At 39.4% G+C, this 19,094-nt stretch overlaps 1 protein-coding gene across 1 annotated transcript in view; it reads left to right on the forward strand.

The window, feature by feature from the left end:
* The window catches only part of BEND6 (BEN domain containing 6), a 94,018-nt gene that overhangs the window by 50,998 nt on the left and 23,926 nt on the right, over positions 1–19,094 (forward strand). Inside the window, exons 3-6 of the mRNA XM_069070706.1 lie at positions 6,620–6,853; positions 6,977–7,122; positions 13,612–13,704; positions 16,024–16,201. Of these exons, the coding sequence (XP_068926807.1) occupies positions 6,658–6,853; positions 6,977–7,122; positions 13,612–13,704; positions 16,024–16,201 (613 nt within the window). The 5' untranslated portion in view covers positions 6,620–6,657. The remainder of the gene's footprint in view (positions 1–6,619; positions 6,854–6,976; positions 7,123–13,611; positions 13,705–16,023; positions 16,202–19,094) is intronic.

Genomic DNA, 19,094 nt, shown 5'->3' on the forward strand with positions numbered 1-19,094 from the left:
ACCAGTTGTTCCCCATCTCCACCCATTTTGGGTTCCCTATCCCTCAGCCTAGGGAAAAACTTCAAGGGCGAGGGAAAATTCAAATATACACTGACCAATCACTGATTGTAGTTTCAGCTTACAACCTGACTATTGTAATCTCTTTAAAAACTGGCATATTGTTCATGCCAATTCACTGTCTGATTTGGTTATGTGACCCCAGCAGTCCCACAGTAATAAAATCCACTTCCAATTTATTCTTGGGGATCTTCTGTCTCACTCCTTTATGCCCTACATAATTGGAGGCCCCAGAGAGATCTTCGGTGTTCCGCAAAGATCCCCAAATAAGAAGAGCTCTCTGCCTTGAGAAGTAGGCATCTGCTCGCCCCGATCCCTACTAGCGGGGCTAGCCCCTAAGGACATTCCAGGGCCCCAGGTCTTGAGGAGGGAAAGAGCTCACCTGCCTCCCAACTACAACTTGCTCCTCATTTGGCCTCCAGTTTGGGGGTGAGTAAAAATCTGTTCTGGTTAAAATTCTATTCTGGAGGGGGGAGGGCTAGACATAGCCATTTTCATCACCTCCCTGGGCAAAGCTTGAGACGTCAAGACCTCTTCCCTGTCAGTATTCTGGTTAATGTTTGTATGTTTTTTATGTGTCCTATGCTCGCTTGAGCTCATTTGCTTCCTGTTCAGAATCTTCAGGAGGCAAACAAGCAGCTAGGGACTATTGTTTGTCTGTATGTGTCCTATGTTCATAAAGTTCTGTCTTGAGCTCATTCGCTTAAAGCCTCCCTGTTTTTAGTCTGCAAAGCAGGTATTCGAGTGGCTATCAGACACCTTCAAGGAAGCTTTTCTGATTTCCACTGGGAAGACATATTTGTTTATAAGACTATACTGTTTGTCTGTCTTTTTGTCCTAGAACATGGGAGGTTCAGCCAGTACATCAAAAACTCCCCTGGGTTGCATACTAAGCCATTTTAGAGTAGCCTATCAGGATGGGACAGATTATGGGGTCCCATTGAAGAAGAGGAAACTCATTTCTTATTGCATGAATGAGTGGCCCACGTTTGGGGCGGGCTGGCCCCCTCAGGGAAGTTTCAACAAGCAAATTATCCAATCAGTGTGGCAGGTGGTCACAGGGAATGCAGGACATCCAGATCAGTTCCCTTATATTGATGTCTGGCTAGATCTTGTCACCTATCCCCCTCCCTGGCTTAGGAACTGTTCTTTCCTAAGGGGTATCCGAATCCTTGTGGCCCACCCGCAGGATACTCCTATTGACCCCGAGGCTCCTGAAAATGCCAGAGCCTTAAATATTGCCTTTGTTTCCCAGTCTGCCCCTGACATTAAAAAGAAACTCCAGAAACAGGAGGGTTTTGAGGTTGCGGTTATATCCCAGCTGATAGAAACTGCCCAAAAGGTTTATGACAAAAGGGACAGCTCCTCTGACAAAGCAGACAAGAAGCTTGCCCAGGACTTTGTGGTTGCATGTTAGACTCCCAAACAGGGTGCTCGAGTGGGCGCCACACCACCTGGTGCCCGCCACCCTCCCCGCGCCCTGCAAGGGACCAATGAGCCTATTGTAAGGAATTAAGTCATTGGGAAAATGAATGTCCCCGAGAAAAGAAAAGGAAAAAAAGCCTGCCACTCTCCAAAGGGTCTAGCATTCACTGATTGACGGGGCCTGGGGACTTTCTCACTAGACCCCCTTAGCCTCCTTCCCCCTTCACATTGTGGTTGCTTTTTTCACTATTCCCCTAGTCCCCCGCTAGTCAGACCCTTTTTGCTTTCACCTGGATAGACCCTGAGGGCAGGTATTCTGGCCAGTTAACCTGGACACATCTGCCCCAGAGTTTCAAAAACTCCCCTACCCTCTTCAACGAGGCCCTCCATAAGGACGTTATGCCTTTCCACAAATCCCACTCTCTTGCTCTCTAATTCAGTATGTTGATGACCTCCTCCTTGCAGTATCTACTGAAAGCGCTTGTTTATCTGCCACCTCCAACCTTCTCTCTCTCTTGTAGTCTTTGGGTTACCGAATTTTTTCTAAGAAAGCTCAAATCTGTTTATCTCGGGTCACCTATCTTGGTTACATTCTCTCAGAGGGCACGCGATCCCTTTCCCCCTCCCAAATCCAAACCATTCTAGACTTACCAACCCCAAAGACTTAAAAAAAAAACAACAACAACAAAAGCCAGGTTCAAGAATTTTAGTGTACAGTAGGTTACTGCTGGCTCTGGATTTTGGGTTTTGAAGAAATTGCAAAACCTCTTTATTCTGCCACTGCTGGAGCTGGACCCCTTTCTTGGTCAGGCCTAGAGCAAAAGATTTTTGATACCCTTAAGGCCACCTTGGCCTCAGCGCCTGCCTTAGTCCTACTCTGATATTTCCAAGCCTTTTTATCTTTTTGTTGCTGAATGGGCTCCTTGGGCCACCACCTTGCCTCCGGGGTGTCAATGCAACGGCCCTCCTTGTTAAGGAAGCCAACAAGCTTTCCTTGGGTCAGCCTCTTTCCATCCCCGCCCCCCATTCTGTGGAGACTCTCCTCCATAGAGATCCAAGTCGTGGGCTCTCTAACTCCCAATTAACCCAATACCAGGCTCTCCTCCTAGATCAGCCTTGTCTGATTTAAAAAAAAAAAAACCCTCTGTTATTAACGCTGACACTTTACTCCCTGACCCTGAACCTAGTCCATCCTCCCCCCCCCCCCCCCTGTCCACAATTGCCTTCAGGTCATTGATCAGGTTGTGAGACCCGATCTCACTGACACACCCCTGCAGAACCCTGACCTAGTCCTCTTCACTGATGGCAGCGGTTTCATGTATGAAGGGATATGCGGGGCTGGTGCAGCCGTAGTGTCCTCCCCAGCTCTCTTGGTCCTGTGGTCATCCCGTCCTCCTTCCTGGGTCCTCTGCCCAACGCACAGAGCTTGTCGCTCTGACTCAGGCTCTCCGCCTCTTGGAGGGAAAAATCAACTAACTAGTAGTAACTAGGCTAGAGTTAGTAGTTAGTAACTAGGCTAGAGGTCTGGGCCCAGCCACTACTTAAGGCTTATTGCCTCATGCAAATGCCTCATCAAATGAGATAATTTAATCAGGAGTCCAAGGGAGGTTCCCAGAGCCTGTACCTCAAGGACTCAAGGAGAACTCCAGGGGGGCTCCCAGAGCCCATACCTCATCAGGGGAAGGGTCAAAGTCACTATGTGAGGACAGTTGAAATGATTATACTGGGATGAGCCTCAAGCAAATGCCAGGGTTATGTAGGAAGTTGGGGGGGGGGGGGGGGGGCCAGGGCCCATACCCAGCAACCGCCACCAGCCTGGAGCAGTCAGTCACTAAACATTTACTAAGTATTTCTTTTTGTATGCCAGGCACTGTGCTACACTCTGGAGATACAAAAAGAAGCAAAAGACAATACTTGTCCTCAAGGAGCTTACGATAAATGGGGAAGACAATAAGCAAATAAATATATACAAGCTAGCTAAGTGCAAGATAAGTGGGAAATAACTAAGAGGGAAGGCACTGGGTTAAAGAGGGATGGGAGGGGCTTCCTCTAGAAGATGAGACCTGAAGGAAGCCAGGAGGCAAAGATGAGGACTGAGAACATTTCAGCCGTGGAGGAAAGCCAATGAAAATGCCGGGAGTCAGGAGATGACTGTTTTGTGTGAGGGAATAGCAAGGAGGTCAGTGTCATTAGATCTCATAGTATGTGGAGGAGAGTAAGATATAAAAAGACTAGAAAGGTAGGAGGGGGCTAGCTTGTGAAAATCTTAGAACAATATACAAAGGATTTTAGATTTGTTCCTGGAAACCATAGAGAGCCACTATAGTTTATTGAATGAAGGAAGGGATGACATAGTCAGATCTATTTTAAAAAGAGAGTAGTAATAAAGGCTTCTTTTAAAATCTCACTTTAGGAGCTTTAATGTTAAGAGTAAAACCCAGGGGCGGCCAGGTGGCACATCGAGTAAGAGCACCGGCTCCAGTGTCGGGATGACCTGGGGATCAAATCTGGGCTCAGATACTTAGCACCACACCCAGAAATAACTGGCCATGTAACCTTGAGCAAGTTACTTAACCCCGATTGCTTGAAAAAAAAAAGAGTAAAACCCAAAGACCTAATAATAATCAAATAATAACTCATATTTAGCTTCCTTCACAACAGCACTAAATGGTATCTAACTTGCAAACAACAAACTATAAACTATAAGCTCACTTTATATAATAGTAGCTGACATTTGTATAGCACTTTGCATGCATTATCTCATTTGATTCTCACAATGATGTCAGTAAGGTAAGTGTTAAAGGTATTATTACCATTTTAGAGATATGAAAATGATTGCTTGAAAAAGTTAAACACATGTACAACCTATATTGAATTGCTTGTCTTCCCAGTAGGGATAGGTGAGGAGAGAAGAAGGAAAAGAATCTGGAAATCAGTTTTAAAACAAATATTAAAAATTATTTTTACATGCTACCAGGAAATAAGATATACAGGCAATTTTGCCCTACAAGAAAGTAGGGGGGATGGGAGAGGACATAAGAGAGAACAGATTGGGGAAAGGGGTATTCAGTATGCTGGCTATCTTGGGGTGGAGGGTAGGGGAGAGATGGAGAGAAAATTTTTAACTCAAAATCTTGTGGAAGTGAATGTTGAAAACTAAAAATAAATAAATAAATGAATGAATAAGAAAAATTAAGTGAATTGTTCTTGGCTGTACAGCTGGTAGAAGTCAAAAGGAGGATTTGAACTGAGGTTTGTAAGGACTCCAAGTCCAGCACATTCTCCATTATAATGTTGTTCAGTCATCCAGTAGTGTCCTCCTACTCTCCATTGACCCCATGAACCGAGTTTTCCCAGCAAAAATATTGGAGTGGTTTGCCATTTTCTTCTCCAGTGGATAAAGGCAAACAGAGGTTAAGTGATTTGCCCCAAGTTCACACACTAGTAAGTGTCTGAGGCTGGATTTGAACTCAGGTCTTCCTGATTCTAGGACCAGCACTATCTACTAAGCTACTAAGTTTCCCCCTATTATAATGTACTCCCTTTTAATATCTATAAAGTAGGGGAGAACAATCTTCTCATTCAGCTCAGTAGTTATAATGTGAGATGGAAGAAGCATTACAGTAAAGGAGTGATGCTAGGAGGTATTCCTAGGGAATTGATACCAGATAATCAGTTACCTTGAACTTGTAGAAGGAAGTATGATACAGTAGAAATAAGATTGCCTCTAGAGTCAGAGAATGTGAGTGCTTTTGAATAGTTTGGGATAGAGAATTCAATCCTGGGTAGTCTTTGTTTCAACATCTGTATAGTGAAGTGGGTAGGGCTAGATGACCTTTACAATTCCACTTCTAAATCTATGATCCTACTAGGTCTTCATTACTGGAGTTTTTAATAAATGCCTTTTTGTTAAGAACTATGAATTCAGCAAACATAGGCAATACTCTTCTAGGACACTGGAGGTTGTCCTTGACAGCTCTATTTTTATAATGGTCCAAACATATTCTCTAAGGTATTATTATATATTGTTGTTGTTGTTGAGTCATTTCAGTTGTGTCCAACTCTTTGTGGCCCCATTTTGGGGTTTTCTTGGCAAAGATATTAGAGTGGTTTGCCATTTCCTTCTCTAGCTCATTTTACCAATTGAGGAACGGAGGCAAACAGGGTTAAATGACTTGCCTAGGGTTATACAACTAGTGAGTGCTCTTAGGCCAGATTTGAATTCATGAAGATGAGTCTTCCTGATTCCAAGCCCAGTGTTCTAACCACTGTATCACCTAATTGCCTATTTATCTCTATATATGAAAACCTAAAATCTGTTTTTTAGAAGACTGACAAGCCATTTTGGTAAGAACTTCTCTAAAATATTTATGTACATAATACATACACACATACTCACACACACACACAATCACCTTCTAAAAATTTATGTGGAACCCAAGCCTCCAGTTCCTTTAACCATTTCCACAAATCTCATAATGTCCCTTCTATCTCTATTTTTTTGTTATCCTACTTCTAATCTTTCTGATACAAGTTTTTATATATATGAACAATAAGCATTGGTGTGAAACACATTTATGCTCTCCCCTCCCTCTCTCCAAGAAAAAGAGTAGTTCCTGTCTACAGTTAACCATTTTATCAGCCTCTAAAGCTTGTCTCAGACACTTAACTGTGTGATCATAGGCAAATCACTTAACCTTGTTTGCTTTGGTTTCCTCATCTGTAAAATGAACTGGAAAAGGAAATGGCAAACCACTCTAGTAGCTTTGCCAAGAAAATCCCAAATGGGATCACAAATAATCGGACACAACTGAACAACCACAAAAATACAAAGCTTGGGAATTCCTTAAGAATGTCATGAAATAGACTTTTGGCTTGAACAGTTTCTTCCTTAGTTCCCTCCAGTATGATTCATTGCTTTTTTTTCTCCCCATAGGAAAATTCCTTAAAACCAAGATTTCTGTGTTGCTAAGCAATAAACCTCAGAAGAGTTATTATTGATTTGTACCTCATATTGCAAATCTTGTTCTTAGCCAGATCTGCTATGATTCATTTTATATTTTCCTGAAGGCTGAGAAATTATCTCCCAAGTCACTAGGAATCCATAAATGTATACTGTTCCTTTCTCTTTTTTTAGATCTATCCACAACTCTCTGACAAAAGAAATTTACTAAGATGAAAAAGTTTACACTCTTTGATTTCACAAATGACAACTCCCTCCGTGTAGGAGAGACTTCATGGATACAGGACCTTCCTAGTGATGACAAAGAAGTTGCAAGTCTACTAAAAACAAATGAAAATGTGTTAGTAAATTGGCCAGCAGAAGAGAAAAAGACAGAGCAACAGTTAGCAAAAGTAATTTCCATGAGTGGTGAGTGACATTATGAAGCACTGTTTCACTTTTTTCTTCCCACAAACATTTTGGTGACTTTGACCACCTACAGATAATATCATCTGCACTTGCCATTTCCCTTTCCCCATAATCCCATTTCAGATGATCCTCAAGAGCTGGTTGAAATTATTCAGAAGATCTTAGAAGTAAATGAAAAGACAGAAATACAAGGGCTTCAAAAAGGAAAAAGGAAACAAATTGAAACACTAAGCTCAAAGAATGAAGAGAGGGAAATTGATCAAGATCAGGTTGGTTTATGTTAATTTTGATAAAATTTTAATTCTGCACCAGTTTGTCAATGAATTTATCCTGCCTAATAGTGGGGTATGAACATGATGGAGGCATTAATTTCAAAGAGCTATTTTCTTACACTAGGTACCAAAACCACTTGTATAAATAGGTAGTTTTATGAACAAGTGGACCCTTTGGCTAATATTAATATTGAACTGACAACAGGAAAGAAGAATTGTTAGCAAATTCATAAATTAGAGCCCAGTCATATCAATTCCATTTCATCAATCTCTCTAGCATATGTACCCTTCTTTCTCCTCACTGAGAACTGACTCTTTTCTGTTGAAGCAAACTCCCTGACCACCCTTTGCAGCACTGGTTGTACTTTCACTTACTTTCCCTGACCCACTGATCTAGGAGGGGAAATTAGAATATTCCTTGTTCTCCATAATCACTTCCAGCTTCTCTCTCTACCACCATCATTCAGGAATAATGCCTCTTCTTTAAAGTTCATTCAATCTATGTATGTCTATTACCCAATCCAAATTCTGGTAATTGTTGTGTAACAACCTCCAGGACATTCCCCTTCTTTCCTCAATGAGTTGAGTGACTGCCTCACCATCTTTTCCTTTCTCCTCAACTTCTGCCTTCATACTAGAGGACTTAAAAATACACAGTGATATTTGCCCAAACCTTCTTATCTTTCAGTTATTAAACTTGCTCATTTCCCATGAAATTTCCTCCACCTCACTTCAGCCCCTCACAGAGATGGCCATATCCTTGATTTTATCACCCACAAATGCTCCACTTTTATGTTTATGAACTATGAAATTCACTTACAAGTCATGACATCACCTTCCCCATATCATGGTCCTCTTTGAGAACCAAGGACAAACACCAACAATAAACAAACAACAACTGACAGATTGACTGAATTAAGGATTGTTAGTAACTTTGAAGACAGCAATTTTGGTTGAATGCTCAGACTGTAGAGGAATAAGAAGACCGTGAGAGGAAAGGGAATAGAGCCCCCCAGGATAGATGGCCTTCTCAAGGAGTTTATCTATAAAAGGTTGAAGAGACATGGGATAATAGCTAGTATGGATGGATGAATTAAGTAACGGTTTTTTGAGGATGGGAGTCATGGGCACGTTTGGAGGTAGTGGGGAAAGAGACAGTATACAGGTAGAGACTGAAAAAAAAAAGTAAAGGGGCAATAAGGCAGGGGGGCAGTTTCCTGAAAAAGAAGAAATGGAATAGGATTGCTTGTGCAGGTAAAGGTGTTTGCCTTGGTAAGAAGTAGAGCCAGGCAATAGGATATAGAAATCTATCTTGCCCTACAACAAAGTAAGGGGGGGGGGGGGAATGGGGAGGATATAATAGAGGGTTGATTGGAGGAAGGGGTATTTAGTATGCTTGCCATCTTGGGGGTGGGGGATAGGGGAGAGATGGGGAAAAATTTGTAACTCAAAATCTTGTGGAATGAATGTTGAAAACTAAAAATAAATAAATTATAAATTAAGAAGTAGGACCACGATTTATGTGACATGGGGTGAAGGAGACAGTGGCAGAAGGTCACTGATATGAGTGATATGAGCTGAGGGTGGGGGAGAAGGAGATATGGAAGGTTTGAGGAGGGATAGAAAAGTTTAGAAGAGCCGCTGTGGCAAGTAGATAGTGAGGCAATTAGTGAGGTATAGAAGGATTACCATACAGCAATGACAGTCCTGTTGAAATCATGTATCATAATTTGTAGTGGAATAAGTCAGCAGTTTTGTGATTTATTTTTCCAACTTCACACAATAGCATTGTGAGTAGGAGCAAAGGTAGCAGGTGGTAATCCAGGGCTGAAGTCTGGCAGGACAAGATTTGGAAACAGGATAAAGGGGTTCAAGAGAAGGGGACCATATAGAGTTCTACTGGTTCACTAAGCAGTCAAGATGGGGAAGAGAGAGGAAGTAACCTGGAAAGAACTAAGGGGTTGAGGGATTAGAGGTCATGGTGAAGATAAAGAAAAGAGTCTAGGGATGCAAGGCAGAATGTGATACCCACAGCAGCTTCTATGAATATACAGGCATATTCCCAGGTTTGAGTCACAAGATATAACAGACTCTCTTTCTTGAAGTTAAAGCCAAGATATTTATTCAAACACCAGTAAGCCAAATCCATCATAGTAACAAAGAAGTCTATACACATTGCCAATGCAGAGAGCACTGACCCCAAGTGTTCTTTTTAAGACAAAGTCCATACATGTCACCAAGACAGGAACACAAATATCCCCAAGCCTTCCCTCCATTAGGTCTCCCCACAAAACAAGTTCCCCTAGGCAAAAATTCTCTCTTTCTCACTCATGTTAGCTACTCTGCCTATTATGCCTGCTCACTGTCTCTCCCAGCTCTGTCTCACTCACACCTCCTGCTCTACCCTTCCTGCTCCTGTTTGGCAAGCTCCTCCCACCATGGACTCCATGTGATCACATAGGCCTATTAAGGGGCAGGAAAGGTCTTCAAATTTCCTTAACATTACACATGACAGCAGATTGAGTGTAAATAGCAATTGTATCTGTTTGGGCCCAAAACCCTGAGGGTCTTCCCATCCTAGATTGATTTATTTTAACTAAGGAAAAGAGGCCATTCTTTGCCTCATTCTCACCTTAATCACTGAATGAGCATTGTCTCAGATAAACTGAAACCTGGGAAAGACTTTAGCTTAAAAAGACCAAGGCTTCCTACTGCATCCAGGGCCATCTCCAGTCATCCTGGTCTATATCTTGCCACTGGACCCAGATGTCTCCTGAGACTGGTGATTTTGCAAAGCCCTGCCTCACTTAAATCCAATTCACTTGCAAGTCATGACTTCACTTTCCTGATGTCTTGGTCCTCTTCAAAAGCAAACAACATCAATCATCTGTGAGTATTAATAGCTACCCCAGTGGGGACCCAACTGGCCAGTTCTATTTGGGCAACTTAGTTCCTTCCTTCCTTCCTTCCTTCCTTCCTTCCTTCCTTCCTTCCTTCCTTCCTTCCTTCTTTCCTTCCTTCCTTCATTCCTTTCTTCCTTCCTTTCTTTCTTCTTCTCTTCCTTCCTTTTCTCTTTTTCAGTCTGTCAATAAATATTTATTAAGTACCTACTATGTGCTTGGCACTGCACTAAATGCTGAATTGCCAAATCTAATGTCCTTCTTGATGTCTCTCTAATCTGTTAATTACTGTTAATTACTTCTTGCTGCTCTCTTCTCTCTAGGTTTCATGACATTGTTCTCTCCTGGTTCTTGTCTGACCATTGCCAACTACTTTTTTGACCATTCTTCCTCAGTTTCTTTTGTTCAAGCTTCATCTAGGTCATACATACTAACCATAGGTGTCCCAAAGGGTCCTGTTCTAGGCCCTTTTCCCTTCTTCCTCTATACTACCTTACTTCATGACCTCATCAGCTCCCATTGAGTCAATTATCTCTGTGCTGATGATTCTCAAATCTTTTTATCTAGCCCTAACTTCTCTGCTAACCACCATATCTTGAATCTCTAACTACTTATTGCACATCTTTAACTGGACATCTTGTAGACTTATTGAACTAGATATCTTGTAGACATCTTAAACTCAACATAGCCAAAAGTGAACTTACTAACTTTCCTCCCAAATTCTCCCCTTTTCCTAACTTTCCTATTACTATTGAGGGTTCTACCATCCTCTCATCACCCAGATGACAACCTAGGTGTCATCCTCAACTCTTCACTCTCACCCTACCCCCACCCCCTGTCTACTGTCAAGACCTGTCAATATTACCTTCATAATATCTCATATACTTTCTCTTCTCTTTTTTGATGCTGCCACTACCTTGATGGCAGCCCTTATTATCTCAAGATTAGATTATTGAAATAGCCAGCTGGTTGGTCTCCCATTCCCATCTTTCCCCACTCCATTCTATCCTCCACTCAGCTACCAAAATGATCTTCCTAAACTACAGGTCTGACCATGGTACCCATTCAATAAACTCCAGTGGCTTTCTGTCACCTCCAAGATCAAATATGAAACCATCTGTTTGGCATTCAAAGCCCTTTAAAACCTATCCCCATCTTACCTTTCCAGTTCTCTTATACCTTACATCCTCCACTCCCTCAAGACTCTGCAATCCATTCACACTGGTCTCCTTGCTGCTCATAGAAAAAAAACACTCCACCTCCTAAATAAGCATTTTCACTGGCTATCCCCCATTCCTAGAATTCTTTCCTTCCTCATCTCAGCCTCCTAATTTCCCTGTATTCCTTCAAATTCTAGCTAATATATCACCTTCTACAAGAAGCTTTCCTGATTTCCTTTAATTATAGTGCCTTCCCTCCATTTGGGGCAGCTAGGTAGAGTAGATAGAGCTCTGCACCTGGAGTCAAGAAGACCTGAGTTCTAAATCTGGCCTCAGATGCTTACTAGCTGTGTGACCCTGGGTAAGTCACTTAACTCTGTTGCCTCAGTTTCTCATCTGTAAAATGAGTGATGGTAAACCACTTCAGTATCTTTGCCAAAAAAAACCCAAGTGGGGTCACAAAGAGTCAGACAACAACTGAAATCCCTCTCTTGATCATCTCGTTTATCATGTATATAGATTGTACATAGTTCTTTGCTTTTTATCTCCCCAATTAGACTATGAGCTCCTAAAGAGCAGGAATTTTCTTTTGCCTTTCTTTATATTTCCAGGGCTTTGCAGGGTGCCTTGGACGCAATAACTGAGTAACACTGACTGACTACCACAACCATCCTAGTCTACCTCTCACCTGGACTATTATAATAGCTTTCTAATTGGCCTCCTACAGCTAGCCCCTCCCCTCTCCAAACCATATTCCAACAAAGTAATTTTTGTAAAGTTCAGGTCCCATCATGTCACTCCTCATCCCAATAAACTTCAATAGATTTCCATTATCTTAAAGTTAAAATACAAGCTCCTTCCTTTGGCTTCAAAAACTACTCTCAAAACTACTTGAACCTATCTTTCAGACTGGTACACATTACTTCCTCTTCACATCCAAATTGAACTTCTTGTTGCTTTCCTCAGACATAATGTTCCAACTCTTGATTCCATGCCTTTGTACAGGCTATGCCTGAGGCCTTGAATGATCTTCCTCTTCACCTGCCTCTTTAAAAATCTTTGAGGTTAGCTCTAAAATCATCTCCTTCAAGAGGCTTATCCTGATTCCCCCAGATGTAAGTGTCCATCATCCCCACTAAATCAGTATGTATTTCTGCATATATCCTGTATTTCCTTATCTGAGAACATACATTTCCCTAATAGAATGGAATGTCTTTGATGACAAAGACTTATTTATTCACTTTTATATTTGGAAATCAGTTAGGTGTTGCAGTGGATAGTGGCCTGGAGTGAGGAAGAATTCAAATCTACACAATTACTATCTGTGTGACTCTGAGCAAGTCACTTAACCTCATTTTGCCTCAGTTTCCTCAATTGTAAAATGAGGATAATAATAGCACCTACCTTCCAAGGTTGTTGTGAAGATCAAATGAGATAATAATTGCAAAGCACTTAGCACAATGCCCCACACATAGTAAATGTTATATAAATATTAATTTTTATTATTTATATTAGCTATTATTATCTCTGCACCTAGCAGCATCCCTGGAATATAGCAGGTGCTATCTTCTTATTGAATGCTTATTGGTTGATTGATAAAGAAATTCATTTATTTGCTATAGGCAAAGCAGAGAGGTGAGGAGAGAATAAACATTTACATAGCACCTTCTTATGTACCAGGCATTGTTCCAAGTGCATTTTACAGATATTACTTCATTTGAGCCTCATAATAACCCTGTGAGGTAACTGCTATTATTATCCCCATTTTAGACCCACGGCCACACAGTTAGTAAGTATCTGAGAGTAGATTTGAATTCAGGTCTTCCTGACTCTAGGACCAGTTCTTTATCCACTTGGCCATTAATGCTATAAGACATTTAATCATTGATATATGAAAATACCGAGCCTGAGCCTTTGTTAAAATAAGAACTGTCCCTAAGAGAAACCCAAATGTAAATACTACTTTATAATTTACCAACTGCTTTATTCTTACTTTCCCATGACATAGTATTTTTATCCACTTCAGAGAAAGAAGAATAAACATCTTAAACAAATTACCCATTGCCATATAGCTACAAAGTAGCCAAGCCAATACCCAAACCGGGACTCTACATTCATTTTTGTTACACGACATTGTATATATGTTATCATATAGTAAAAGCAAGATTCAATAAACAATCAATCAACAAGCATGCTCTAAGTTGCCTACTATGTTGCAAGCACATAGTAGCTGCTGGGGATACATTTATAAGAAATTAAATAAGGATTATAGATAATGACATAAATTTTCTAAAATTTGGAATTTAGGTTACTTTTTAGTTTTTCAAAGTAATTTAATGAAATTTAAAGATTTTTGCCCTTGTTGCTAGACATCATGTGAGCTATGAAATTGAATGTGATAAACACTGTTAAAATACGTCTTTCAGGAACAAATAAAGAATACAAAAAGAAAAAGGTCCCTACAGGATTCTTCTGCTATCATATTGAATCAACTGGAAACACCTTTGATGGACAAACTGGTAAATCCTTCATATTCAACAGTCTTCAGCAATAAAAGCAAAAAATCAGAAGCTATTGTCCTGAGCATTGAGCTTCAAGAACCCACCTAGAGGAGTACTAGAAGGATTCATGGTCTATAAATATGTGAATATTTTAAAGTTCAATAATATTCAACGAGTTCAATAATTACATTGTCATTCATAGTTTCAAAGCTTTCATGGTGACTGTTCAGTAGGCCTATACATTTCTTTATTTATCCATTCATTCAAGATGAACATGAGTAATACAAAGTCCCAGGCCTATAGGCATTAACAGTCTAACAGATGTGCATCAGTATTATGCTAGATGAAGAGAAGAAGTAATTATATGAACTTCACTTTCACTATCCTTATTATTTGATGACTACTTGTGTGACCTCACAGATAGATTTGAAAAACCTATCAGCCTGTCCAAATACCCACCAACCTGCCCACTATTTTATATCTTTAGAGACACTTCCTGGCAATGTCACAGTTAACAAATCCACACCCTATGTATTGTTTTAAAATACAGGTGCAATTTGTGTTACACGGTTTTTTTTTCTTTTCTCTTTTCAGTTGGGGTGTGTGTGGAAAGGACAGAAAAGAATACCTGTCATTTTTCAAAAATCTAAAAATTTTTAAATCTATAGATGTGAGAGGAAGCTTGGATAGCATACTGACCTTGAAATCATGCTAAATTGTAATAGGAGAGAGTTTTCTCACTCTACATCTTTCTCTACATTAATGAAATCACCAGTAGGAAGGGAGAAAAATTAAATAACTATGCCTATGCAAGTATATACTAATAAATAGGAGAGGCACACTCTTTTCTAATCCATGATGGAAGGAGCAAAAAACTTAAGTTAAAAGGAAAGTAACCAGTCTCTTCCTTTTTATTTCCTTCTTTTTACTTATTCCTCCCTCTTTTCATTGTATTTTTCTTAATAACCAATCATTTACTTTTACCAGAATTTTATCCAATTCTCTTACTCATCCAACACTTCTAACCTTCTTCTATATGAAACAATTGAAAGTACAATTATCCCTTCCACATAGCAACTTTCCTCATTGTGGTTTCAATATATTGCAAATTGGCATAAAAAATTAAATGGGAATTTGGGGGAAGTTTTGAAGAAGCTGCAGATGACATGCAAAGGCCAGCAGATGACACAGAAAAAGTTTAGAAACTCAGAAATGCATAAAGTATATGTATAGTATTGCATCATGTCAAGAAAAAAAAAGAGAAAGAAATCCATAAAGTTGGAAGATTTCTCTGGTATGAAGGGAGGCCAAAAAATTTTACATGGATTTTCTAAATTGTGGAGGGGCTGCTCCTCTAACCCCCATGATGCAGAAGGGATAACTTTAGGTGTTTGTAAAGCTAAACGGACACCCATATTACATTTATAATTCCTCTGTACTTTCATTTTTCTGATTCTTTCATCCTTTCAGCCTAGGAACTCCTTTCCTTAGCCTAGGAAATATAAACTCAAGTACTATTATTAATATTTTTGGAGTTGAATGAAAGATATCCAAAATGCATAGGCCATATATGCTTTTACTGAGATTCACACACAAAAGTGGTAAGTAATAGTGACTTACTTATTCAGAACTTGCTTGCTAGTCTTAATAGGAAACAGAGACTAGGGAGATCTATGCTTATGTTTATATTTACTGTTTTTCCCTCTTAACATAAAATTGGTCAGGGAATGGTGTATATGTCTGTCATACAAGAAACAGCCTAGGTAAATTGGGAAAGACTCGTTACCAGTTAACCACTGGTCAGTTCTTGAACACTACCTATCAAAACCTTTAATGGAGTTGCTACATTATTGGTAGAGGGAGTATGTACAGTAATAGGACATGTATCACTAAAGAATTATAGGAAACACCACTTCTTTGGAATTTAAGAAATTGTCATGGGTTTGTCAGCTATATGTATACTTATATTACACTAAAAACAAAAGACTGAGTTGTGCAGAAAGTTATACCACTGGTCTATTTCTGATATAAAAACCAATAACTAAGTCTTATATTTTGTTTTAAAGTTTGGAAAGCATTTTACATGTTCTATTTGATTCTCAGAACTGACCTATGAGGTAAGTACTGTAAATCTTATCCCTATTTTACCAATAAGACTCAGAGAAATTAAGAGTTTTACCCATGGTCACACAGCTAGTAAGAGAAAGCTGAAAGGTAATTTCACGGATAATGAGACTAGGGACATGAAGCATTGGCATATTTTGGTAAAGCTTAAAAATATGTCATGTGTTTCTTTAATACTCTTTCCTTTCCTTTCTTCCTTTTTTTTTTTGAAAGCAAGAACCTTCTTTTGAAACTGCCTTTCTACCCACTGAAAGCAGCAGTGATGATGAAGAGTCTTTAATCCAGTTATCAAAAGTGGAATTATGTGCCAAAATAAAAAATCTGAAACAGAAACTCTCTGACACCATGACAGAAAACTGCCGCCTTCGGCAGTCACTGGTCACACTTCAAGGTAAAATCTGAGAGAACTTGACATTTTGGATGAATGGGAAAATCTAATATGAATGAAAAATAATGTAAAGAGTACTTTAGGAATAATGAAAACATTTGATGTTATGAATAATTCAACAAAATCGTGTAAGCAGTAAAGTAGCAAGATAAAAAAAATCTTCAGCATTTCTACATGATTCTATCAAAAATCAGGAGAAAATAATTGAAATTCCCTTCAAGATAACTACTAAATGTGTAAAATATTTGGATGTTAACCTACCAAGAAATACTGAGGACTTAAATAAATAAGTTATATAAGATTCTGTGATTTCTTTGATGTCAAAAGTCCTGGTGAGAAAGCCCCCTCTACCAATGAAGATCAGCAACTATACGCAATTTAATGTTTTAGAGAATGGCCTGCAATACTGAAAAGTTAAGTGACTTACCCAGAGTCTCAAAGTCAATATGTGCCAGGTCAGACTCAAACACAGTATCTCTGAATTCCAGGATAAAAGACTCCTTACAGAAACAAAAGAAGAAAAATAATTCAAGAAATATTCATTATTTATGGTTGGACTTTGGCCAAAATAATAAAAATGAGAAAATGGCTTGAATTAATTCTCAGATCACGTGTTATGACAAACTGCCAAGGGGTTACTAGTCACAATAATGACAAAATTCATTTGTAGGAATAAAAGATCGATAATCTCAAGAGAAACAATATTAAAAAATAGGAATGAAGGAGGCCTACAAAACCAGATCTCAAAAGAGATTATAAAGAGATAATCATCAAAACTATTTGATACTGGTTAAAAGATTTTAAAAAAAGATTAATAGAACAGATTAAATAAGTAAGAAAAATAATTTGGCAGAAAATAGGTTTAGGCTAACATCTTAGACAATATGCCACAATTAGTTTCAAATGGATAAACAACATTTACATAAAGGGTCACACTATAAAAAGAATTAGAGAATATAAAAAAGGTACCTTCCAAAAATAGAAGAAAAATTCTATACATTTTAGCTAAAGTCTATCAAAAACAATCCATTGGCATACAACTATTTCTACTTGGATCAAGGTTCAGATAGACAGAATCTCATGCTTCTAATCATATTACCTCCCCTCACCCCCTCAGTTTTGGCATTCATGCTGGTTGCTTTCAGAGAAAAACATAAAGTTTCACTTTCAATCTCACATATACAAAGGCATAACACCAATTGTCTACCAATTGCCATCCAGAACACAGGACAGCTATGTCTTGCATAGACTACTTGCTCCTAAGTCATCTATCTAATATAAATCTAAACTTTAAAATATTCAGTCTTAAAGGTTGCAAGCATCAGAGAACTCTTAGAGCTCTTAGTAGTTGATGGGTACTCAGGTGACAGGGGAGTGATGTCCATAGGCTGGACTTTTAGTCTTCTGAACCAAGTCTAAGGATAGTTTCAATACCTTTTATGGAAGAAAAAAAAAAGCAAACCCAACTTAAATGAGGACAGAGGTTAGAATATTGCTTCTATAACAAATCTATAAATAAGATATGCCTAATCACTGATACCTTAATTAGGTACCAAAGCCTCTTTGACTGGATCATAGAATCAATCAATCAATAAACCTAAAAAGTAGGTAGGTATTAAGGGGTTTTCCTATAAATCTACAACAATGTAATCACATATCATCAAGTTTTAATGAGTAAACAAGATAGGATAAAGGCCTAATCACTGTATCAAATGCAAACTTCTCTCCAATTGGGTAAAGAAAGAAAGCATTGTCATTGGCTGAAAGGATCAGTCACAACTCTAGGGTCTGTGTAGAAAAACACCAAGCCAGTCTTGGAATAAAGCAATCCATTGAGGAAAGATTCAGGCTTGGAAATATTTTATGAAGGTAGACCCTTGTGCCTCTACCAGAGAGCAGAAGAGGGGAAAAGAGGCAAACATAGAGGGGGTTGTTATACTACCCCCCCCCACACACACACACACACATTGACCATATCACTAGGGACGCTGGACAGATGAGAGGCACTATATCCAACTGGGAGTGAAGCGACACATCAAGGAAGGAGGTAGCATCAGAGAGTATGACTCCTTGTACCAGAGACGAATGCTGGCTGTTAACTTAGGCCTTCCTGAAGTAAGAGTAGTGAGTTGTCCCTTTGCCACACATGTTCCCTACATATGTGCCTTTCTTTCATTGCCCTGTAAGTCTGAGCCCACTCTGTGTTTATTTGTGGAATTACCCAGGTTCTGGAGAAAATGTTTTGTAATAATTCTTCTTACTATACCATCTCGGTAAATGCCTTTGATAAGAGCTGATTGAGACTACTTGTTGATTGTTAAGGAGAAGCACACCGGTGAGGGCTCAGGAGCTACAGTGTTAGAAGTGAAGTTTTACCATGTTACCCCTACTCCAGAACCCTAGAATAATCACTCATTTACCCTCTAGGAAATCCAACCTTCAAGTTCTAATGCAAGTTAGGGAGGTATTCCCAGAGGAGGGGTTGAACAAAATATCTGAAATTCATTATACAACTTTGCTACTGAGTGAAAAGTGCAATGTCTAGATTTACTATCAGTTTCTCATATTGCCATGTAGATCACTGTAGGCAGTAGGGGTCTTTGTCAGTATTTGGAAATTTAGCACAATTTCATGGGACTCCTGATGAAACATGCTACCTACCTCCTCACAGAGAGGTAAGTGATGGACTTAGGATACAAAGTGGGGTCGATGTTTTTTTTAATATGGTCAATACAAGAATTAGTTTTATGTGATTATGCATATGTGTACAAGGGCTTGTCCTACTCCACCCCTTTCCATAGTGGGGAAGGGAGGTTTGGGGGAAGAGAGCTGAGAAGAGAAAGTAGATTTCTGTTCATCGAGAAAAATTAAAACCATAATACACAAAAAAGATTTG

This window comes from Petaurus breviceps, unplaced genomic scaffold (assembly GCF_028583685.1).
Source record: "Petaurus breviceps papuanus isolate PSGF00001 unplaced genomic scaffold, PetGlider_PUasm1.0 90822, whole genome shotgun sequence".
NCBI lineage: Eukaryota > Metazoa > Chordata > Mammalia > Diprotodontia > Petauridae > Petaurus > Petaurus breviceps.